This window comes from Hyperoodon ampullatus (genome assembly GCF_949752795.1).
Source record: "Hyperoodon ampullatus genome assembly, chromosome: 3".
Classification (NCBI taxonomy): domain Eukaryota; kingdom Metazoa; phylum Chordata; class Mammalia; order Artiodactyla; family Ziphiidae; genus Hyperoodon; species Hyperoodon ampullatus.
The window spans coordinates 168,617,296-168,636,820 of record NC_136916.1 but is presented as its reverse complement, the minus strand read 5'-3'; the positions used below and the strand labels follow the sequence as shown (position 1 = coordinate 168,636,820).

At 49.7% G+C, this 19,525-nt stretch overlaps 1 protein-coding gene across 2 annotated transcripts in view; it reads right to left on the bottom strand.

Moving 5' to 3' along the window:
- The window catches only part of RIN3 (Ras and Rab interactor 3), a gene marked incomplete at its 5' end in the record, with an annotated part of 114,127 nt that overhangs the window by 76,374 nt on the left and 18,228 nt on the right, over positions 1-19,525 (bottom strand). For both annotated transcript variants that reach the window (XM_079699329.1, XM_079699330.1), the window contains one exon: positions 8,475-8,679. In XM_079699329.1, coding sequence (XP_079555455.1) covers positions 8,475-8,679 — 205 coding nt within the window. The remainder of the gene's footprint in view (positions 1-8,474; positions 8,680-19,525) is intronic.

The following is a 19,525-nucleotide window of genomic DNA, read 5'->3' as shown; positions in this document are numbered from 1 at the left end:
TCCTGCCTGTGATGGTCGCTACGAGTTAGCGCCCTGAGAACCAGTCCCCTCCCTCTCCTTGCTAACTGACCACAGTTCTGGCCTGGGAGCAGTGCATTCTGCCTCAGGAGATGAATCCTGTTGGGTCAAAGCCAATCATGGCTATTCTGTTCCTCTCTGCCACTCACCCCCTTCCCCAGGCTCCCTCACAGTCAGGGGTAGCCAATAAGGTATCCGGAAAAACATCTGTTCCCTGACAAAAAGGCTGAGCCTAAGAGAAGAAAGCCTTTTGCCCATGACCTCCTGCTTTTAAATGGGTGAGATGGCTGGAGCTGCAGCCACTCTTCTGTAACCATGAGGTGACAAACAGAGGACAAAAGCCAACCTTGAAGATGGAGGAACAGAGAGGTGGAAAGGACCTGGGTCTTGAAGACATCACTGAACTGCTAAACCAGCCCTAGACCCCAAACCTCCATATTTCTCATTAGGTAAACAACAGTAGCCTTATGGCTGAAGCTACCATAGGCCCAGTGCCTCAAAGGATTAATGAAAGAACTGCCCGTGTGACTTCAGTAGAGTGCCTGCTATATCATAAGCACCCAGGGCTTCCCTGGTGGCGCAGTGGTTGAGAGTCCGCCTGCCGATGCAGGGGACACGGGTTCGTGCCCCGGTCCAGGAGGATCCCACATGCCGCGGAGCGGCTGGGCCCATGACCCATGGCCGCTGAGCCTGCTCGTCCGGAGCCTGTGCTCCGCAACGGGAGAGGCCACAACAGTGAGAGGCCCGCGTACCGCAAAAAAAAATAAATAAAAATAAATATATAATAAGCACCCAATATATGGTGTCTCTACCTGCCTCAGAGCCCCCTGCTGTACAGAGGAAGTGTTTCCATCCTCCTGTTCATGGATGGCTCTATGATTCAGAAAGGCAACATGGTGGGGCACCAGGCACCCTGGACACGGAAAGACACCCTCACTAGCAGCTCCAGACTTCAGGTCTCAGCCCCGATTGAAAGGATGAGCTGAAGGTGAGCAGTGAGGGAATGTGAGGTGGCAAGTCCAGGCACCGGGGCCTTCTCTGTCCACCTCCAGGACCCTCGCCTGTGGGCTGCCTGGGGTTATTAGGAATGGAGCAACTCACACTACTGCTCCCAGCTCACACCGGGACCCTCCCTGAGCCACTGCTCCCAAAAGCCTTCTCCGATTAGCCGGGCCACCTACAAAGCTCGCTGTGCCCCAGGGTCCTCACTCAGCGTCTCTCCTCTACGGGAACAAGCGTCATCTGGTGCCTTGCTGAGCTGACATCTGAGTCACCCACTCCTTCTGTTCCCTCTTTATTTTTTTCCCCTTTTGTCAGCTCCCCCAATAGACTGGATTAGGAACTCGCCAAAAGCAGAAGAATCCTCTTTCCCCAACTGTACAAACTAACGGGCAACATGCCCACTCTGTGGGTCCAGTGTTCTTTGAAGAGCTAGGATTCCCCTACCCCCACCCCCTGAAACAACAGGGGGTTCATGGTCAGATCCCTGGGCTGTGAGGCAGGACACAGTGTCCCTCTTAGTGCTGACCCTGGCTTGCTGTGCCCTTCGGCAAGTCACTTCCCCTCTCTGAGCTGGCTTTTCCAGTCTAGTGAAGGAGGGGGACTAAAGGGTCCAGGACTCCTTCCTTCTAGAAGATTCTCCCCCAGCATCAGTGTCCTGGGGTCTTTCCCAAACCCCAAGAGGCTTACATGAGGGTTAGTTTCACAGGTAAATTATTGCAATCCAGGAGGTTCGAGCCCCTGGCTGGGTTGGAGCCTTTCCGTATCCACCTTCAGCCAGAGGGGTTTTGGAAAGACCAATTGATTTCAGTAACAGCTGGGACAGAAATATGCTTAGGGAGAGAATTATGCAGCCACTGCATCCCCCTCCTCCTCTTCAAATAAATACTTAAAAACCCAAAGCTAAATACACTATAAATGGTTTTGTTTTTACTATCCCTTTTTTGGCCTGGACAATCCAGAGCTGTCTGCTTTTCTACTTTTGTTATTTTAGGACTATTTTCCAGTTGCTTGGGGAAATTTTCCAATCACGCTCTTTAGGGCTGGAACAGAAGTGGCTGGTTCTTCCCAGGCACCACAAGTGCCTGTGGAGGTCAGGGGTCCAGTGGCCGAAGCCCCCTCTGGACACACGTGGCCCACCTTTCCCATTACTTATAACGAGGCTGTAGCCTGGCATGGAGCACAGCTTCTCAATCCTGGCTGCACATCAGAATCACCCAAGGAGCTTTAAAACTATGCTGATGGCTGAGCCCCACTCTAAACCAACGAAATCAGCATTTCTGGGGATGAGGCTGAGACACTGTGGGTTTTTTTTTTAAAAAGTCTTTGAAAGCAGTCAGTTGGTGGGTTCAAATCACCCTCTATCACTTAGTGGCCATATTACTCTGTCAGAGGTAGGTTTCCTCACTTATAAAATAGAGAGCCTGCCCCCTGTTCTGCAGGGCTGTTGGAAAGATGAGAGACGGTGCTCGGCACACAGCAGACCCGCTGACTGTGCCTTCTTCCCTGGCCCTGGCACCTTGAAGAGGCAGGAAAGGGGTTTCACCGATGCTTTCGCCAAACTATATTGGACGTAACTGGTATTCCTTGGTCTCACAGCAGGGGAAGATGCCTTGAACGTGGGCTGGTCCATATGCAACTCAGGCTACTGCAACTCTTGAGCTAACCCCTCACTACAAAAAGCAATCTTACAAGAGGTTTCTTTCACTAAGAGACCACCTCTTGGCCTAGAAGCAATGACACTTCAGTAGCAATGAACACACATAGCGCCAGATCTTGGTTTCTAACATGATTCTCCAATAAAAGGAACAAGGGTTCCTTGGAGAAATGGCCGATCCTAGGACTGAGGCAAGAAATATACAAGACAATCTGGAGCATCTTTTAGTGTAAGAAAGTAAGGAAGTGCTCTGAACAAACAAATAATCAAAACACACGCACAAGGATGGGGTTATGTCAAAGGGACACAGGAGCCAACTGAAAGAGCTCCCAGTGGCCAAAGTTGGAACACTTTGAGCAATAAAATAATTATGGTAGTGTTGGATTATAACCCAAAGCATAAAATAAGTACCTATGAGTCTATATTGATATTAGCAAGTGGTCGAATAAATAAATAAATGGGGGAGAAGAGACAAATCTCTTGGGCGCAAGAATTTCAAGTAGTTTATGTAGATGCTCTGCCCTCAAGTAGGTGGAGCATAAATCGCCACTCCCTGAGCGTGGGCTGTGCAGAGTGACTTCCTTCCAAAGCCAACTGTATGAAAGGGGGAGGAGGAGGAGTAACTTTACAGCGGAAACTGACAGCTGATCAAGGTCAACATCAACAGTGATGTCATGTTGACAGTATGAACCTTTGTCATGGGATGAGAATGGCGCTTTGCCCATGGGATCTTCCTCCCCAAAACTCATACCCCCAGTCTAACCATCTGACAAATCCCAGCTGAGGGGCATTCTACAAAACACCTGACCAGTACTCCTCAAAACCATCAAGGTCGTCAAAAACAAAGAAAGTTTGAGAAACTTGCAGCCAAGAGGAGCCTAAGGAGACCTATGACTATATGTGATGTGGTGCCCTGGATGGGATCCTGGAACAGAAAAAGACATTAGGTAAAAGCTAAGGAAAGCTGAATAAAGTATGGGCATTAGTGAATACTAATGTATCAATACTGGTTCATTAATTGTGACAAATGTACCATACTCATGTTAGATGTTACCAGTGGGAGGAATTGGGTGAGAGGTACGTAAGGGAACTCTCTGTACTGTCCTTGAAACTTTTCTATAAATCAAAAACTTCTAAAATAAAACTAAAAGAAAAAAACACCCCACCCTTTGGGTGCAGAATGAATCAAGATGGCTTTTGATTGCCTTGCTCTGGATGCACGCATATCAAAAATGGGCCAATATGTTCCCAGAACCTTATCAGAGAAGCAGACTGCAGGAGATGGGGAGCAGTAGAGGGGGTGGGACAAGGTCAAGGTGATACAGATACGTGGGACAAAGGGGCTGGATCTCCAGTCTCCTGACCACTGGCCCCAGACATGATGAAGCACTGTCTCTCACGGGTGCCATGAGGGGTGGGTCCAGGTTATCTCTGAGGACCCTCTGACCTCTCACAGCCTGGGGGCTACCCAGTGTCTATATCTTAAAAACGATGAAGCCATTGCACGGGTGGCATTTCAGACAGTTCCATGAGAGTGTTATTATGCAGCAAAGGGCCTTCCCAGCATCTCCTGAAGATCATACTATGCAGACTCTGCTCTTACTAGCTGTGTGACTTCAGGCACGTGACTTAACTTCTCTGTGCCTTCATATCCTTATCTGGAAATGGGGACACTAATAAGACCAACCAGATAGAAGTCGCTGTGAGGATCAATGAGATCATGCAAAGAACAACTTTGGGTAAAAGCTGGCCAGTCTTTTATCAGAGCATGAGCTTTAGGGCTTTGCTTTCTGCTTGAAAATACAGAAGCTCACAGGGAGGAGTGGGGTGTGAGGGCGGAGAGTTGAACAGAAGGTGCATCTCCTCCAATTTTGTTGTCCTCGGGGCTGACCCAGTCCCTGTGGTCTCAGAGGGAGAGTAAGGGGGCAATAGCGGGAAGGGCCCGGCTGACCTCTTTTAGCCCGTCACCTTCGGTCTTAACAGTAGCCTGTGGTCTCACTCCTGGGATTCGATTCAAGGCTCTGGCCAAGGGTGTCACTTCAGGACCCAGCCTGAAGCTTTCTGTTTTCTATACTCAGCCTCTGAGTTATAAAATAGCGACCTGGGTACCTCCACCTACTTGGGGTGAAGAGGTGTCTGGGCCTCTTGCAGCCACGGAACGTGGGATGAAGGCTTAAAGCCTTGTGTGCTCACCTGGAAAGTAAACACAGCCACGTGACCTTTGTCCCTCACTGCAGGCAGGCCCTGAGCAACTGGCCCGGCTTTGCCAGCTCCCCAGAACCAGCCCCATCCTCCCTGCCATCCTTCATTCACTTGTTCTAACGAACACCCAAAGCCAGACATACTCTGCACCCAAGCCTGAGCCAGATGCTGGCATTGCAAGGCAATGAATGCTTCCTGGTGCCGCCCTCCAGCGACTCCAGTTGGCTCCAATCCCTGCAGTCATGCTCTCTTCCCTCCCGGTGTGCCCCAGCCCAGCTCATGCCCACTTCTGGGGCTCAGCCTGGGCTGTTCCATCACCCATCCACCCACTCAGCTCCCCCATCCCAATCCTGCCCATCCATCCTGCATGGCCCAGCTCAGCATCTGTCTCCTCCAGGAAGTCTGCCCAGATCAGCCCACTTGGACAGGCTCCCCGCCTCCTCTAGGTCACTCGCTGTTCTGCCTTTTACCCAGCACTGAGACATACCCTCCCCATGCCTTCCCATTCATATCCATGCATGAAGCCCCCACCAGACCCTCTGAGAGGACAGTGGTAAGATCAGATTTTATCCATCTTTAAAAACGTGTCTTATACCCAAACCCATCTGGTATTGACTGACCTCAAAACATTACTTCTTTTTCTTTCCGGCTACTAACCTTCACCCTTCTGAGGGGCGTGCTTTGGCTTAGCCAAGACTGGGATCAAATCTCAGCCCTGTAACTCACTAGCTGTGTGACCCTGGGCAGGTGACTTCACTCCCAGTGGTAGAGACTGCTGGGGCCCTGCCCACTCTTTTTAGTGGACCCCAGTCCTGCTTCCAACAGCCAGCTTGGCATCACTTTGCTCACCGGCTGTTTCTGGCCAGAGGCAGATCTTCTCATACTGAGAGCAGAGAGGTGGTGCTGGAACATGAATCCTTATCCCCCATCGCCTGGAACCAATGGCTATCAGCAGTCAGTGGATAATATCAGCTCCCTCAGCCCTCTGGGCAGAATGACCTTGAGATGTGTGTTCTACCCTGGCTCCCAAAGTGCCCCAGCAGAAGCCAGCTCCACTGCCCCCAGGGGTAACCTGCATCAACATATGCCTTTTTTTTTTTTTTTTTTTTGCGGTGTGGCCTCTCCCGTTGTGGAGCACAGGCTCCGGACGCGCAGGCCCAGCAGCCATGCCTCACGGGCCCAGCCGCTCCGCGGCATGTGGGACCTTCCCGGACTCTCAACCACTGCACCACCAGGGAAGCCCAACACATACCTTTTATTAGCTGCCTTCCCTTCCTTGTCTTATTTCCCCCACTGGTGTCCCCTGGGGTCACCTCCCAGATCCTCAGCTCTGGGTCTGCTTCTGGGAAGCCCAAGGGCACTCTTCTTCGTCACAGTTTCATTATCAGTAAAATGAGGATAATGGCAGAGTCCACCTCACAGGATTATTGTGAGGATTAAATGAGATGATGTTCATACAACACTTGGTACAGGGCCTGCCATTAATAAGCCATCTCCACACAGAACCACTATTGTTGTTTTGAGTTGGGCCTGTCGTAAACTTTTTGAAGAGAGTATTGAACCTTTGGACAAAGCGGGCATGACTTACACCCAGTGCAGCTCACCTTGGAGACCCACTTGCCATCTGCCGGGACGGTCCTCACTGTCTGGTCCACCCCCATCTACACGCATGCCTGGACACACCTCTCCTGATGACCAAGTAAGGTCCAGAAAATGGCCATTCCTCAGCACCACCACCTTGCACTTGGGCCCGTTTCTCAGCTGCATCCTCCCAAGAAGGGTGGGATGCTAATCCCCTCAGATCCTAATAGGGGAGTGGACGACCAGCTGGGGTTGCAGCCTGGGAATACCGACTGGTATGAACCCCTGATTTTATTTTCTATGCCCTGTCATAATCTGCTCTAAAGCCTCAGGCAGTTCGAAACTGAAAGCCTTTAGGTGGGGAGGAATGAAACAACAGATCTTGTTTCCTTGAGGATGTGTCTCCCTGCCACGCCCCCCACCCCGCACCCCAACCCTCTCCCAGGCTGACCCTGGCCCCGGAGGGATTCAGCTGGGTCTTTAGGCCTCTACGGTCCCCACTCACTATGGCAGGAGCCTCTGTGGGACTTCGTGGGACTTTGCTGGAGGCCCCATGAGTTCCAGTAATTCCAAAGTTCAGGTACAACTGCTGACTTGATAGATTTTATCTAGTCCAAGATGAATTAGTCTGCTAACTACCTGAGCCCCCTGTGTTTAGGAGCTTGGACTATTCCCCGGACACAGTGTAGCGATACATACCACACTGAAGGTAAGAACAGCAAAAAATGGCTATAAGATGCAATTCGATCTTGGTCAAATACAACCTGTGTGTATGATACAGCACGGGAGCTCCCCGACTGCCTGGGTTCAAAAGGCAGCTCAGGCACTCGATCGCTGTGTCCCCTGGGGGAGGTCACTTAACTGCTTTGTACCTCAGTTACTTCCTCTGTGAAATGGGTATATTAGTATTACCTACCTCAGAGGGCTGCTGTGAGGATAAACTGTGCTAATACATGTGACAGTGCCCAGAACACAGTAAAGTGCTTGGTGAACGCTAGCTGTTACAAATGTGGGTGTCTGCATGGAAGATGAATGAACAGATACGCCACACACGCCCAGCAGAAATGACTTCTGGAAGCAGACCGGTGGCTACCAGGGGCCAGGGGAAGAAGGAACGGGGAGTAACTGCTTAATGGATACGGGGTTTTATCTTGGGGTGATGAAATGTTTTGGAATTAGATAGAGGTGGTGCTTGCACAACCTTGTGAATGTACTAAATTGTGCACTTAAAAAATGGCTACTTTTGCGTTATGTGAATTTCACCTCAATTTTTAAAAAGCCCCAAACAAAAAAAGACTTCTGGGAAATAGGTTAGGTGAAAAAGAGTGGGTGGCAGAGACCTTTATCAGACACTTTACTTCTTACTTTATCACTTCTGTCCAGCTTGGTATTTTTTTTACAGTAAATACTTATATGTATCACTTTTAAAATTAGACAAATTAAAAACAATTTTAAAGGAAGTAGCACGTAAGAGAAAATGCGTGGCGCGTGGCATCTATCTTCCTCTTTAATGCTTATACCACGAGGAGGAAAATACTATTAATGGCCCCATTTCAAAGTGAGAAAAGTGAGGCTCAAAAAATTTAAGCCATTTCCCAACTCACAGAGCCTGACTCCAAAACAAAACACTTTGGATTCCATTACACAGCCCCTCAGATTCACATGTAAAATAAGGGGGTGTAAAATGATTTCTCAGTTCCCTCCGGCTCTGCTCGGATGCTCTCTAGTCCCTGGATGCCTGGCTGAGTTCTCAAAGTGCCAGTCTTGCCGCGGGCACCCATACGCCCAGAGAGCCCCCGCCAGCCGTACATCCCCAGTGGGACACCTGCTCCCCAGAGCAGAAACTACACCTCCCACCAGTCCCTTGCTCCTGAGTTCTGGTCGAAAAGCTGATAAAACCTAAGAAAAGAGAGCAAATGGGCAGCTGTCCAGAGGGCAGCTACTTCCGTGGGAGCCCGCGCAGTTCCTGACAGCCGGACCCGCCTACCGGCCATGAGGTGGAGAGACCCCGACTCACCCCGGCCGCCTCCCGGTGCAGGATCCGGGTCGCCTCTGCCCGGCCCAGACCCAGATGCAGCCACACCGGGCAGGTCTTGACGAGCTTCTCCAGGACGCTGATGCCCCGGAGAGGAAGGCAGTTCTTCGGAGTGACTGGCAGGCAAGGTCCCACGCCATCTTCCTCCTCTTCCTGTCCCTTTCCTTTGCCAACATCTGGAATAGGACTGAGAATAGAATCAAATGACCAGCCCGTCCTGCCGCCAGCTCAGAGAGGGGTTTACAACAAACGGGGATTCACTTCAACCATGCTTATTTATTCAGCATCTACGTAGCCAGGGGCCCTTTGGGGTATTAAAAAAATGAACAAACCGTGATCTTCGCCTTAAGGCGCTTATAATAAAATGAGTAAGACATACATGGAAAAAACCAGCTGTAGCACAAGATTGGAATAAATATAACTGGAGCACAGTGCAACGGAAGTAGCTAATTCCAACCCAGGGTGGGTTCAGGAAAACAATGGCATTTGAGCAGAGCCCTGAAGAGGATTTTTAAAACACTTTTTAATTGAAATGTAATTTATACACAGTGAAATGCACTAGTCTTTAGTATACAGTTAGACAAAGTTTTACGTATGTCTACACCCGTGTAACTACCACCCAGATCAAGAGAGAGAGCTGTGCTACCCAATACCATAGCCACTAGCCACATCAGCTCTTAAAAGTGAGTTGTCTGAACTGAGACGTGCTGTAAGTATAAAATACACACAGAATCTCAAAGACTTGGTATGAAAAAAAAAGACCACAAAATAGTTCATTAATAATATTTTACATTGATTGTATATTGAAAGGATAATTTTCGGATATATTGAGATAAGTAAAACATTATTAAAATTAATTTCACCTATTTCTTTTTACTTTCCGTGGGGCTACTAGAAAATTTAAAACCAAATATGTGGCTTGCATTGTATTTCTATTAGATATGCTGATACAGACATTTCCAGAAGGCTTTCTTGTGCCCCTCCCAGTCGACACTCCCTGACCCCCAAGCTGAGGATGTAAAACGTCAGGGTCCCCGGGGAAAGGAGGAGAATCACAGGCCTGAGAAATGGCAAGACAAAGTGGAGGTCCAGCCTAAGAGGTTCCAGACCGTTCCCAGCACGCTCCCTCCACCCGACCCCCTACACACTGGCATGTGAGTTTGGATTCCAGAAAAGGAGGAACAGCATCTTGGTGCTTCAAATCCTGAGTCAGGTGGGCTGTGTGGTCTGTTTGCCTTCTACATGAGGAACGAAATCTCAGGATATCTGCAGGGGTGAAAACCTTAATCAGACAGAAGGGGCTAGTTATAAAGCCAGGAAGATGTGGCTGGTGCCTCTCCTTTGCTGCACGTCCCTTGATGTTGCCCATGGGCACCAGAGATAAAGCTGGCTGTTAAGGAGCTGCTGGGGGTGGGGGTGGGGGGTGGGAGGAGGCCAAGATGAGCCCTGTTAGAGGCACAGAAAAGTGGAATCATTTGCTGAGGTCAGAGGGCAGCGGGAGCCAGGAGTCCTGATGAGGGGACGCGCGTTTCCTCAAGGGGAGGGCGAGGGTCCTGGTGGTTCTCTGGGTGGTGGGGAGGCTGGGAAGTGTGGGATGAAACAGGTCTAGCGGTGTTGGGTTTCGCAGAGACCAGACTAGAAAGGTGTGCAGTGATGAGAGATCCGGCAATGTCAGTGTGCTAAAAATTCCCTCCTCTGACGCCTCCACTCTAAACCTTCGGAGGAGCCCTCCCTCCCTGGATGCTGCGTGGGCCGTGGGTTCCTATGGATTTCCCCTCTGGGTCCACACAGAAGAGTGTGCCACGTCACCAGGCCAACAGGAGTGTCCCAGGCAGCTGCAGGCGTCATGGGTCTGGAAGAGGCAGCAGGGCAGCCCCACGGGTGTCCACAGGCTGTGGAATTGGGTCTCATTTGGAGCTCAAGGCCAGGGCGGCCCAGCTCATACTGATGTGATCTCTTCCCAAGCCCTGAAATGTGGTCCAGCATCTCCTCTGGGAAAGCAGTGAAAACAGTGGAGGCCAGAATTACCCAGAAATAAGCATTTGGGGCCTGTTAGGTTTTTCCAACCTCCCGTGGAAACACAAAACATCCTCTGGCACCAAAAGGCTTTATCATCATCCTAAAACCTTCTCACTTGGCCCAGGGCTTCCCCCAGAGGCCAGTTAGGACTCTAACGGCAGCTGGAGTGAGAGCAATTGGCTCCCTCTCTGCCACTAACTAGGCTTAGGTAGCTTCGTTAAGTCCGTGGGTAAGTCTATTCCCTCTTAGGGTCTCAGTTTCTGCATCTGTCTGCTTCTCAGACTAAACCACTCAAGAGGCCAAAGGCTCTTAGGATATTGCTTTCCAGGAACTGTCCAAGCCTTTCAGTGTTCTCCTTTCCCTCTGGGTGGGTCAGGGCAGAAATCACAAGGGCTTGCTCAGGGCCCCCTGAGTGGTGACTTGGCAGGACCTGAGGCTTGGAGTGGAGCCTGTCAGTGTCAAAGGCCGCAGCAAGGTCTAGACGTTAGAGAAGCAGCAGCTGAGGCTAGGGGAGGTTTGGGCCTTGCACCAGGTCACAGGAGCAGCAGAGCCCTGAAGGGACAGGGTGACATGGACACCTGCTTTGACGAGGCCAAAGAATGGAAACGGGGCCAGGAAGTCGCCTTCTAATCTCCGAGTCCCTGCTGACCTTGGGCCTCGTGTCACTTGAGCTCTCTGGATGCCCACTTGCGACTATTAAATGCTGGTGCTGATGCTGGGGTTCCAGGCTGGACTGTCGGGCTCGAGCAGGATGGCAGAGACGTGAACGCCCTGAGCCGGCACCCGGGCAGGCTGCTTCCCTGCCATGATTACTGTTATTAAACAGCTTGGCCACACCAGCTTTAACTGCCAGGGACCATCACTGAGCCCACATTGGATACGTCATCTGCTGGCATGGTCGGCCACTCCAGCTCCCATGCCCGCCTTCTCACCAGCCAAGATCCAGCTGAGGGCCCTGCAAAGGCAGCCCCGGGAGCCCCGGGTAATTAATGGCACTGTTAGCGCAAAATAATGAGTCTAGAAACTTTAGAGCAATTCCACTGGAAAGAGAAATCATTCCATGACTCGTTTTCCTTCTGCTTGCTCATGGGAAGGAGAGCAATTAGCTCTAATCAGCAGTCCTAACAGCCTTCTGATTCAAGGGGCGGGTTGTCCGTGGACACCCAGGCTGCCCCACCCAGACGCAGTGTGGTCAGACACCAGGGAAACCCTTGCCCTGGGCCACAGGGACAAGGCCTGGGCTCAGCATCCTGGCCTTAGCTCCCAAGGGAAGGAGTGACCTGGCGTGGTGTGTCCACGCTCCCTGGCGTGGTGCTGCATCCGGTCACCGGCCTATGAAACCTGGGTGAGGCGGAGAGGAGAGCTCTGCTCTGGGGTGGAGAGGCCGCCTGAGGGGGCCACCCAGGTGGTGTGGGGTCAGCTCAGGGTGCAGCATCCTGGCTGGATGCTGCCTGTATGGGAGAAGGCCCTGACGTTTCCCAGCTTATGAGGGCGCCAGCTTCGGGCTGCCTGTGTGGGTCCCAGGGAAGCAGCTCAGAAAGTTCCAATGAAGCCTCATTGTAAGGAGAACTGAGGCCCCCTTGTGCAGACTTGGCTGGAACTTGGGGGGAGTGTGGGATGGAAGGGGAGGACCAGGAAAAGGTCGTCTCCATCCCACCCACGATCCTGACCTCAGGCAGGCCTCACCCCAGCTTCAAGGCCAAGTGGCTGTATTGAGATAAAGAGACCTGGTCCCAGGGCTTCCCTGGTGGTGCAGTGGTTGAGAGCCTGCCTGCCGATGCAGGGGACACGGGTTCGTGCCCCGGTCTGGGAGGATCCCACATGCCGCGGAGCGGCTGGGCCCGTGAGCCATGGCCGCTGAGCCTGCACGTCCAGAGCCTGTGCTCCGCAACGGGAGAGGCCACAACAGTGAGAGGCCTGCGTACCACTAAAAAAAAAAAAAAATAGAGACCTGGTCCCAGCAATCAATGTTATGGGACGGCCCGATCACTCTGTGCAAGGTGCATGAGTATACAAATGAGGGCCAGGGTAGGAGGGGCCCTGGTAATGCCAATCAGGGCAGCAACGTGCCCCTTCATCCATCAGTAGCCACAGCACACCGTCATCCTCACACCTACTGGAGTGGGCTGCACTGTGTCCCCCAAGGAGATAGGCCCAAATCCTAACACCTGACACCTGTGAATGTGACCTCATTTGGAAAAAGGCTCTTTGTAGATGTAGTTAAGTTACAGATGACATCATTCTGGATTTAGAGTGGGCCCTCAATTCAATGAGAGACAGAGGACTTCCCTGGAGGTCCAGTGGTTAGGGCTCTGCGCTTCCACTGCAGGGGGCATGGGTTCGATCCCTGGTCAGGGAACTAAGATGTCACAATCCATGTGGCGTGGCCAAAAAAAAAAAAAAAGACACAGAGATACAAGAAAGCCATGTGAAGGCAGAGGAAGAGAGTGGAGTTATGAGTTTTGAACACCAAGGATTGATGGTCACCACCAGAGGCTAGGAGAGAGGCATAGAACATATTCTCTCTCTGAGCCTCCAGATGGAACCAGTCCTGCTGACAGCTTGATCTTGAACTTCTGGCCTCCAGAACTGTGAGAAAATAAAATTTGATTGTTATTCGCTGCGGAATTCGTGATAACTTGCTGCTGCAGCCCTAGGAAACTAATATACCTACCCTATGCCTGATAGTCCCATGTAATGATGAGGACAGGGCTTTCCTGGTGGCGTAGTGGTTTAGAATCCGCCTGCCAATGCAGGGGATGCGGTTTCGAGCCCTGGTCTGGGAAGATCCCACATGCTGCGGAGCAACTAAGCCCGTGTGCCACAACTACCGAGCCTGCGCTCTAGAGCCTGTGAGCCACAACTGCTGAAGCCCGCGCACCTAGAGCCCATTCTCCGTAACAAGAGGAGCCACCGCAATGAGAAGACCACACACTGCAACGAAGAGTAGCCCCCGCTCTCCGCAACTAGAGAAAGCCCGCGCACAGCAACGAAGACCCAATGCAGCCAAAAATAAATAAATTAAATAAATAAATTAAAAATAAAATAAAATAAATAAATAAAGACGAGGTTACTGAGGCACAGAGAGACTAAATAGCTCATCCAAGGTCACACAGCCTATAAGTGGCAGAGCTGGCATTCAAACCCAGACAATCTGGATCCAGAGTCTGTGTTTATAACCTCTACACTATTCTAGTCCTTGAAGAAATTTTAAAAATTTCCCATGTATATGTATCCTTGTAGTACCTGGCAAAGAAAGAGCGTTCATTAATGTTTGTTATCCCATTTGGAATATATACAAACGCACGCTGAGACACAGAAATATAACTATACACAAAAATAATTTCCTGAAGGCTCTGTGAGACATCATTAAGGACAGTTATTTCTGAGAAGTGCAGGGAGTTGTTTCAAATTTGTACGCTAGTTATGCATTACTTACAGGATTAAAATGCATTTTAAATAAATATGTGAAAATACATTTGTTTGTCACAAAAATGCATGCAGGGTGGAGACCTGGTGGCTTTGGGGCCTCCCGAGCCCAGCTCTGCACTGACTCGCTAAGGGGCTTAACTGCCTATATAACCACACTGACTCCCGTTTCCTCTTCTGTAAAACGGGGAGTAAGTAAAACCAGCGGAGAGGGTTTCTCTTGGGCGTAAATGAGATGAGAGGGCACACCGGGCTTGATGATTATCTCTGCAGTGATAAAGAGTAAACCTCTAAGAGCTGTAACTGAATTGCCTGGTGGGGCTCCTGTGCCCACCGTGAGCTTCCAGAAGCCCAAAGCCTTCCTCCTTTTGAAATGGCGCCGACTTCTCGAGCTGGGGCTGGACTGTCCAGAAGCCCCCGAGGGGAGTTTTCTCTGTCTCTGACCTCGGAGGCCCAGAGAACCAGCCAGGCCTTGACACTCCCAGGGTGAGGGAGGACAGTCGCTCATTGCTGTCCCCCACCCCCCTTCCTCTCCCTTCTCCTCCACGCTGACTGCTCTTAAATGAAATGACTCCCTCTGTACAGAGGGGAAGGGACCAGATGACAGGGACAGGCGTGTAGGGGTGTGGGGGGAGGGGGGATGTTGCAGGAAGAGGCAGCAGCCTCTCAGTGGACCCCTCTCACGACAAACTCACAATCAGAGATGCGCTGGTCGTTTCACACACTCTGCATAGCCTGAAGATGAGGAACTAGGACTCACACAGCCTCAGTCCCAATCCCTGCCATATCTGGCCGTGGGACCTAGGACAAGGTATTAAACCTCTACGGGCCTCAGTTTTCTCATCTGTGCAATGGAGCTGGTGATACCTGCCACATGTAACATGCATCAAGCATCGCCTGGTACATGAGAACACCTCCAATAGGTCATTATTCTACCTGGGGTAACCACGCACATGGTCATGCCCTGTTTCTCTTACGAACACTAGCAACATGAGAAGTGGCCTAAGATAGGCGAGAGCCCATGGCTCAGCCCCTAAATGCCACCAGAGCACCAAGGGGGTACAGCACTCCATGAGAATGAAGACAGTTGCACCTGCTCTGAAAATGATTTCCAAAATCTAAAAGAGATGGAGGTGCCGTAGCCCAGGCCCCAGCAGCCCCACTCCCAGGACGCACATGGTATAAGGAGATGATTGGTAATGGAAGCATTTATAGTGAGAGAAAATGGGAACAACCAAAGTCCGTCCATGAGAGAACGATAAATAAGTTGTGATTAGTCCGCCCTGGACTATCGCACAGCTGCTGAAAGGTAGGAACCAATCGCTACATGGTTAAATCTCAAAATCCTGTCAACCGCATGAATATTAATTCCCTGATCTTGATTCTTGTGCTGAGGTCAGGTAAGAGAATGTCCACGTTTGGGAACTACCCACTGAAATATATGGGTGTAAAGAGGCACAATGTCTGCAAATTACTGTCACAAGGTTCAAAAAAAAATGAAGGAGACAGAGAGAACCAGCAGATTGACAAAATGTGGATAACTGGTAAATCTGAATGAAGACTGTACTACAGGAATTCATTGTAAAAACCCTGTAACTTTTCTGGGAGTTTGAAATTATTTCAAAAGAAAAAAGTTAACGAGTTTTTAACGTCAAACAAACCAAATCCCCAATGTTGAGTGAAGAAAGCAAATTACAGAAGAAATGAAAATATTTCTATAAAGTGTAAAAACGTGCACAACAGTTCTGTGTCTTGTTTGTGGATACACATGCACACCAAATTCAGGATAATGGTGACCTCCGAGGGGCTGGAAGAAAATGGGGTCAGGGAACTGTGTGAAGGAGGCTTCAGCCAGTTCTGTAATGATCTGTTTGCTTTTAAAACACCTGAAGCAAAGATGGCAAAAGGGTAGGATTTAACAAAGCTGAGTTATGGATGATCAGGGCATTGCTATGTTTTTCTCTAGATTTCGCTACCTTTGAAATATTTAATTAAAAAGCAAAACAAAAACCCCACATGCACACACTTTTTCCCAAGGTCCCAAAGCATGTCACAAGCTGAGGCGATATAGAGCGGGGGTCTCCGAACACCTAAGCCTGTTCGTTCCGCCAGGGCCATTTCCCTAGGATTGACTCCCGCTACTTTTTCTTGGCATTTTTTAGCCAGTTCTGGAGCCTTGAGGGCCTGTGCTGAAAGGTAATCAAGATGAGTCCATTCAAAGAATCAGGCCCCAGGGGACTTTTAGGAAAACCCTCTGACAGCTGCCACAAGGTCACCAGAGCAGAAGCCAGAGAAGGTCACTGGGGCTGTTGCTCTGCACTGTGGCAGCACAAGACTTGGGCCAAAGAGCAGCACCTGATGCCAGAGGGAGTAACAGCTTGGAGTTCCAACTACAGGTGAAGATGCCAACAGGAACAGTCCAGCATGGGCGGCAGGCATCTGGGGCTGGGAGCCGCCTCCTCTGGAGGCTCTGATATGATGAACAAACACCCTCCCTGGGCTCAGTATCCCCCACTGTAAACAGGGAGACTACGCCACTGAGAAAATAAAATTCGTATTTTATGGCAAGACGAGAAAATTTAAACATAAAAGTTTTCTTTGCCGGTTTGGGCCTCCTCCCCCCTCTTTAGTGTGTGCTGTGCATCTGCATTAACCAGACCTCCTTAGGAGATAACATTCCTTCTTAATCTTGTAAGGGGCCACGATGACCCATGACCCACTGCGTGCTTTGTAATGTAGATCTGGATTGTGTAAACTGTCAATTGTATGTCATTTGAGTATGGCCCTTTGTCTCAAAAACGTATATACCTGTGTTTTGACCTCTAAAGGGTGGAACAGTTTTCAGAGCTTTCTGAAAGACTGTCTCCTGGGTTATAATGCTCAGGTTGGCTCAAACAAAATTTTCCATTTCTTTCCAGCTCAACTACTGATTAACTCTTTCATCTACACCACTTACCTCAAAGGTTGTGTGAGGGTCAAATGGTACAGCATAAGGAAGAACCCAGACCCAGAGGACACTTAAGTGGTAACTCCTAGATGAGATGGAGAGCTCAAGACAGTTCATGGAGGAAGTCAAGGCTCATCAGACCCTGCGGCAGAGCAGGGAAGGGGTTCCCTCTGGTAAAGAAGGATCGGGGAGCTTTAGGGGTGGGTGAGCCCCCCTGGAACTGAGTTGCCCTGCCAAGTTTATAATTAACCTCTCAATCCAAAACTTTATTCCCTTTCTTGTCCCGCCCCTGTTCCCCTCAGGATCGAGGTGTATCAAAGAAAAGTGGAAATTAAAACTGAGTAGGGCACTTTGGGGCCTTCCTGGATACAAAAGCCCCTCGTTGTCCCGTTTCTTGTTTGTAGAAAAAGGCTTTGGTCTCCTAGGCCTTCCTTGCATTCCAAAGAGCAGATTCAAGCAGTTACTAATTAGGGAAGTGAAAGAATGAAGAGACAAAGGGAAAGCAGTCAATCAAGAAAAGTAAAGACAGCTTCAACAAGAGTTCTGTGATAAAACAGAGTCCTAGCTCCTCCTCAAGGGGTATACATAAAAATCGTTCTGCAGAAACTAAGACAAGCCATCCAAGTGGAGGATGGTGACTACATGCTGACCATAATAAGCAGTAGACCCCAGACTGGCTGGAACCAGGTTGATGCTTAAGATTCCCAAAACACCCCCCTGATGCCTCACCACCAACGAATCAGAAGATCCCTGAGCTGCAACCCTCACCCCAAATGTTGCCTTTAAAAACCCTTCCCTGGGCTTCCCTGGTGATGCCGTGGTTAAGAATCCACCTGCCAATGCAGGGGACACGGGTTCGAGCCCTGGTCCGGGAAGATCCCACATGCCACGGAGTAACGAAGCCCATGCGCCACAACTACTGAGCCTGCACTCTAGAGCACGCGAGCCACAACTACTGAGCCTGCGTGCCACAACTACTGAAGCCCGTGTGCCTAGAGCCTGTGCTCCGCAACAAGAGAAGCCACCGCAATGAGAAGCCCAGGCACCGCAACGAAGAGTAGCCCCCGCTCACTGCAACTAGAGAAAGCCCACGCACAGCAACGAACACCCAAGGCAGACAAAAATTAATTAATTAATTAAAACAAAAACAAAAACAAAAAACCCTTCCCTGAAAGCCATTGGGGAGTTCGGGTCTTTCTTTTGAGCATGAGCTGCCCATTCTCTTTGCTTGACACCTACAGTAAACGCTGTACTTTCCTTCACTACAACCTGGTGTCAGTAGACTGGCTTTGCTGCATGTGGGTGAGCGGACCCAAGTTCTGTTGAGTAACAAGCATACCAAAAGACCTGTTGGAGAAGTTGGTCTGGATCAGTGATGTGCTAGTAAGCACTGGTCTAGGACAAAAAAAAAAAAAAAGTCCTGATATGTAGTGAATGCTGATTGCCATTGTAAGTACTCCCACCATTGCTGATAATAAGCTATCAATGGCTTAACAATTAGCTTAAAGTTCCTAAATATTGAACAATAGGCCTTTGTGAACCTATCAGCTGCGGCACACCCACTGGAATTTTAACACTGTCCTCTACCTCAGATGTTCCCCTAACGCTGGAGTCCTTTCTGTACCATCCCAACACGTAGTTGTATCTGTTTGAAGACCTCTAATGACGGGATGCTCACTACCTCACTGGGCAGCCCATTCCAAGAAGCAATCCTCAATTTCTGTGGAGATGAAATCTGCTCCTCTGAAGTTCCTCCTTTCGTTTCTTTTTCTACACTTTTTAAGGCCACAGGGACACTCACCCCACCCCCACACAGCCCTTCAACTATGTGGAGAAGGCCAACACATCTCCTCCCCCCACCCCTAGTGCCGTCTCTTCTCCAGGTTGAAGAGCTCCCCACTTCCACGTGGTACCCAGAGGTAACATGTACCAGCTTTTCCCCTGTGGCTGACACTGAGCCCCACAGTGGTTTACACACATTGTCTCCATGAATTTGCACACGGAGTGGTTTGCTTTTTAATAATATTTTAAGGTGTACGATGCAATGGTTTTTAGTATAATCACAGAATTATGCAACTATCACTACAATCAATTTTAGGACGTTTTCACCACCCCAGCAAGGAATCCTGTCCTCATTAGCTGTCATTCCCCATTTCCTCCTAATGCCCCCAGCTGGTGTCAACCACTTATCCATTTTCTGTCTTAATAGGTTTGTCTTCTGATATTTCATATATGGAATCATACAATATGCGGTCTTCTATGTTTGGTTTCTTTCACTTGGCATAATGTTTTTAAGGTTCACCCCTGTGGTCACAGCTCACTGAATGCATCAGTGCTTTATTTCTTTTTATTCCCAAATAATATTCCATTGTATGGACATACCACATTGTACGTATCCATCAGTTGATGGACATTTGGGTTATTTCCACTTTTTGGCCATTATGAATAATGCTGCTGATATTCAAGTATGCGTTTTTGTACAGACATTGTTTTCAATTCTCATGGGTATATACCTAAGATTAGAATTGCTGGGTCATATGGTAACTCTATATTTAGCAGGTGAGGAACTGCCAGGCTGTTTTCCAAAATGGCTAAATAACTCACAACCCCACTGGCCGTTCAGGACGGTCCCAATTTC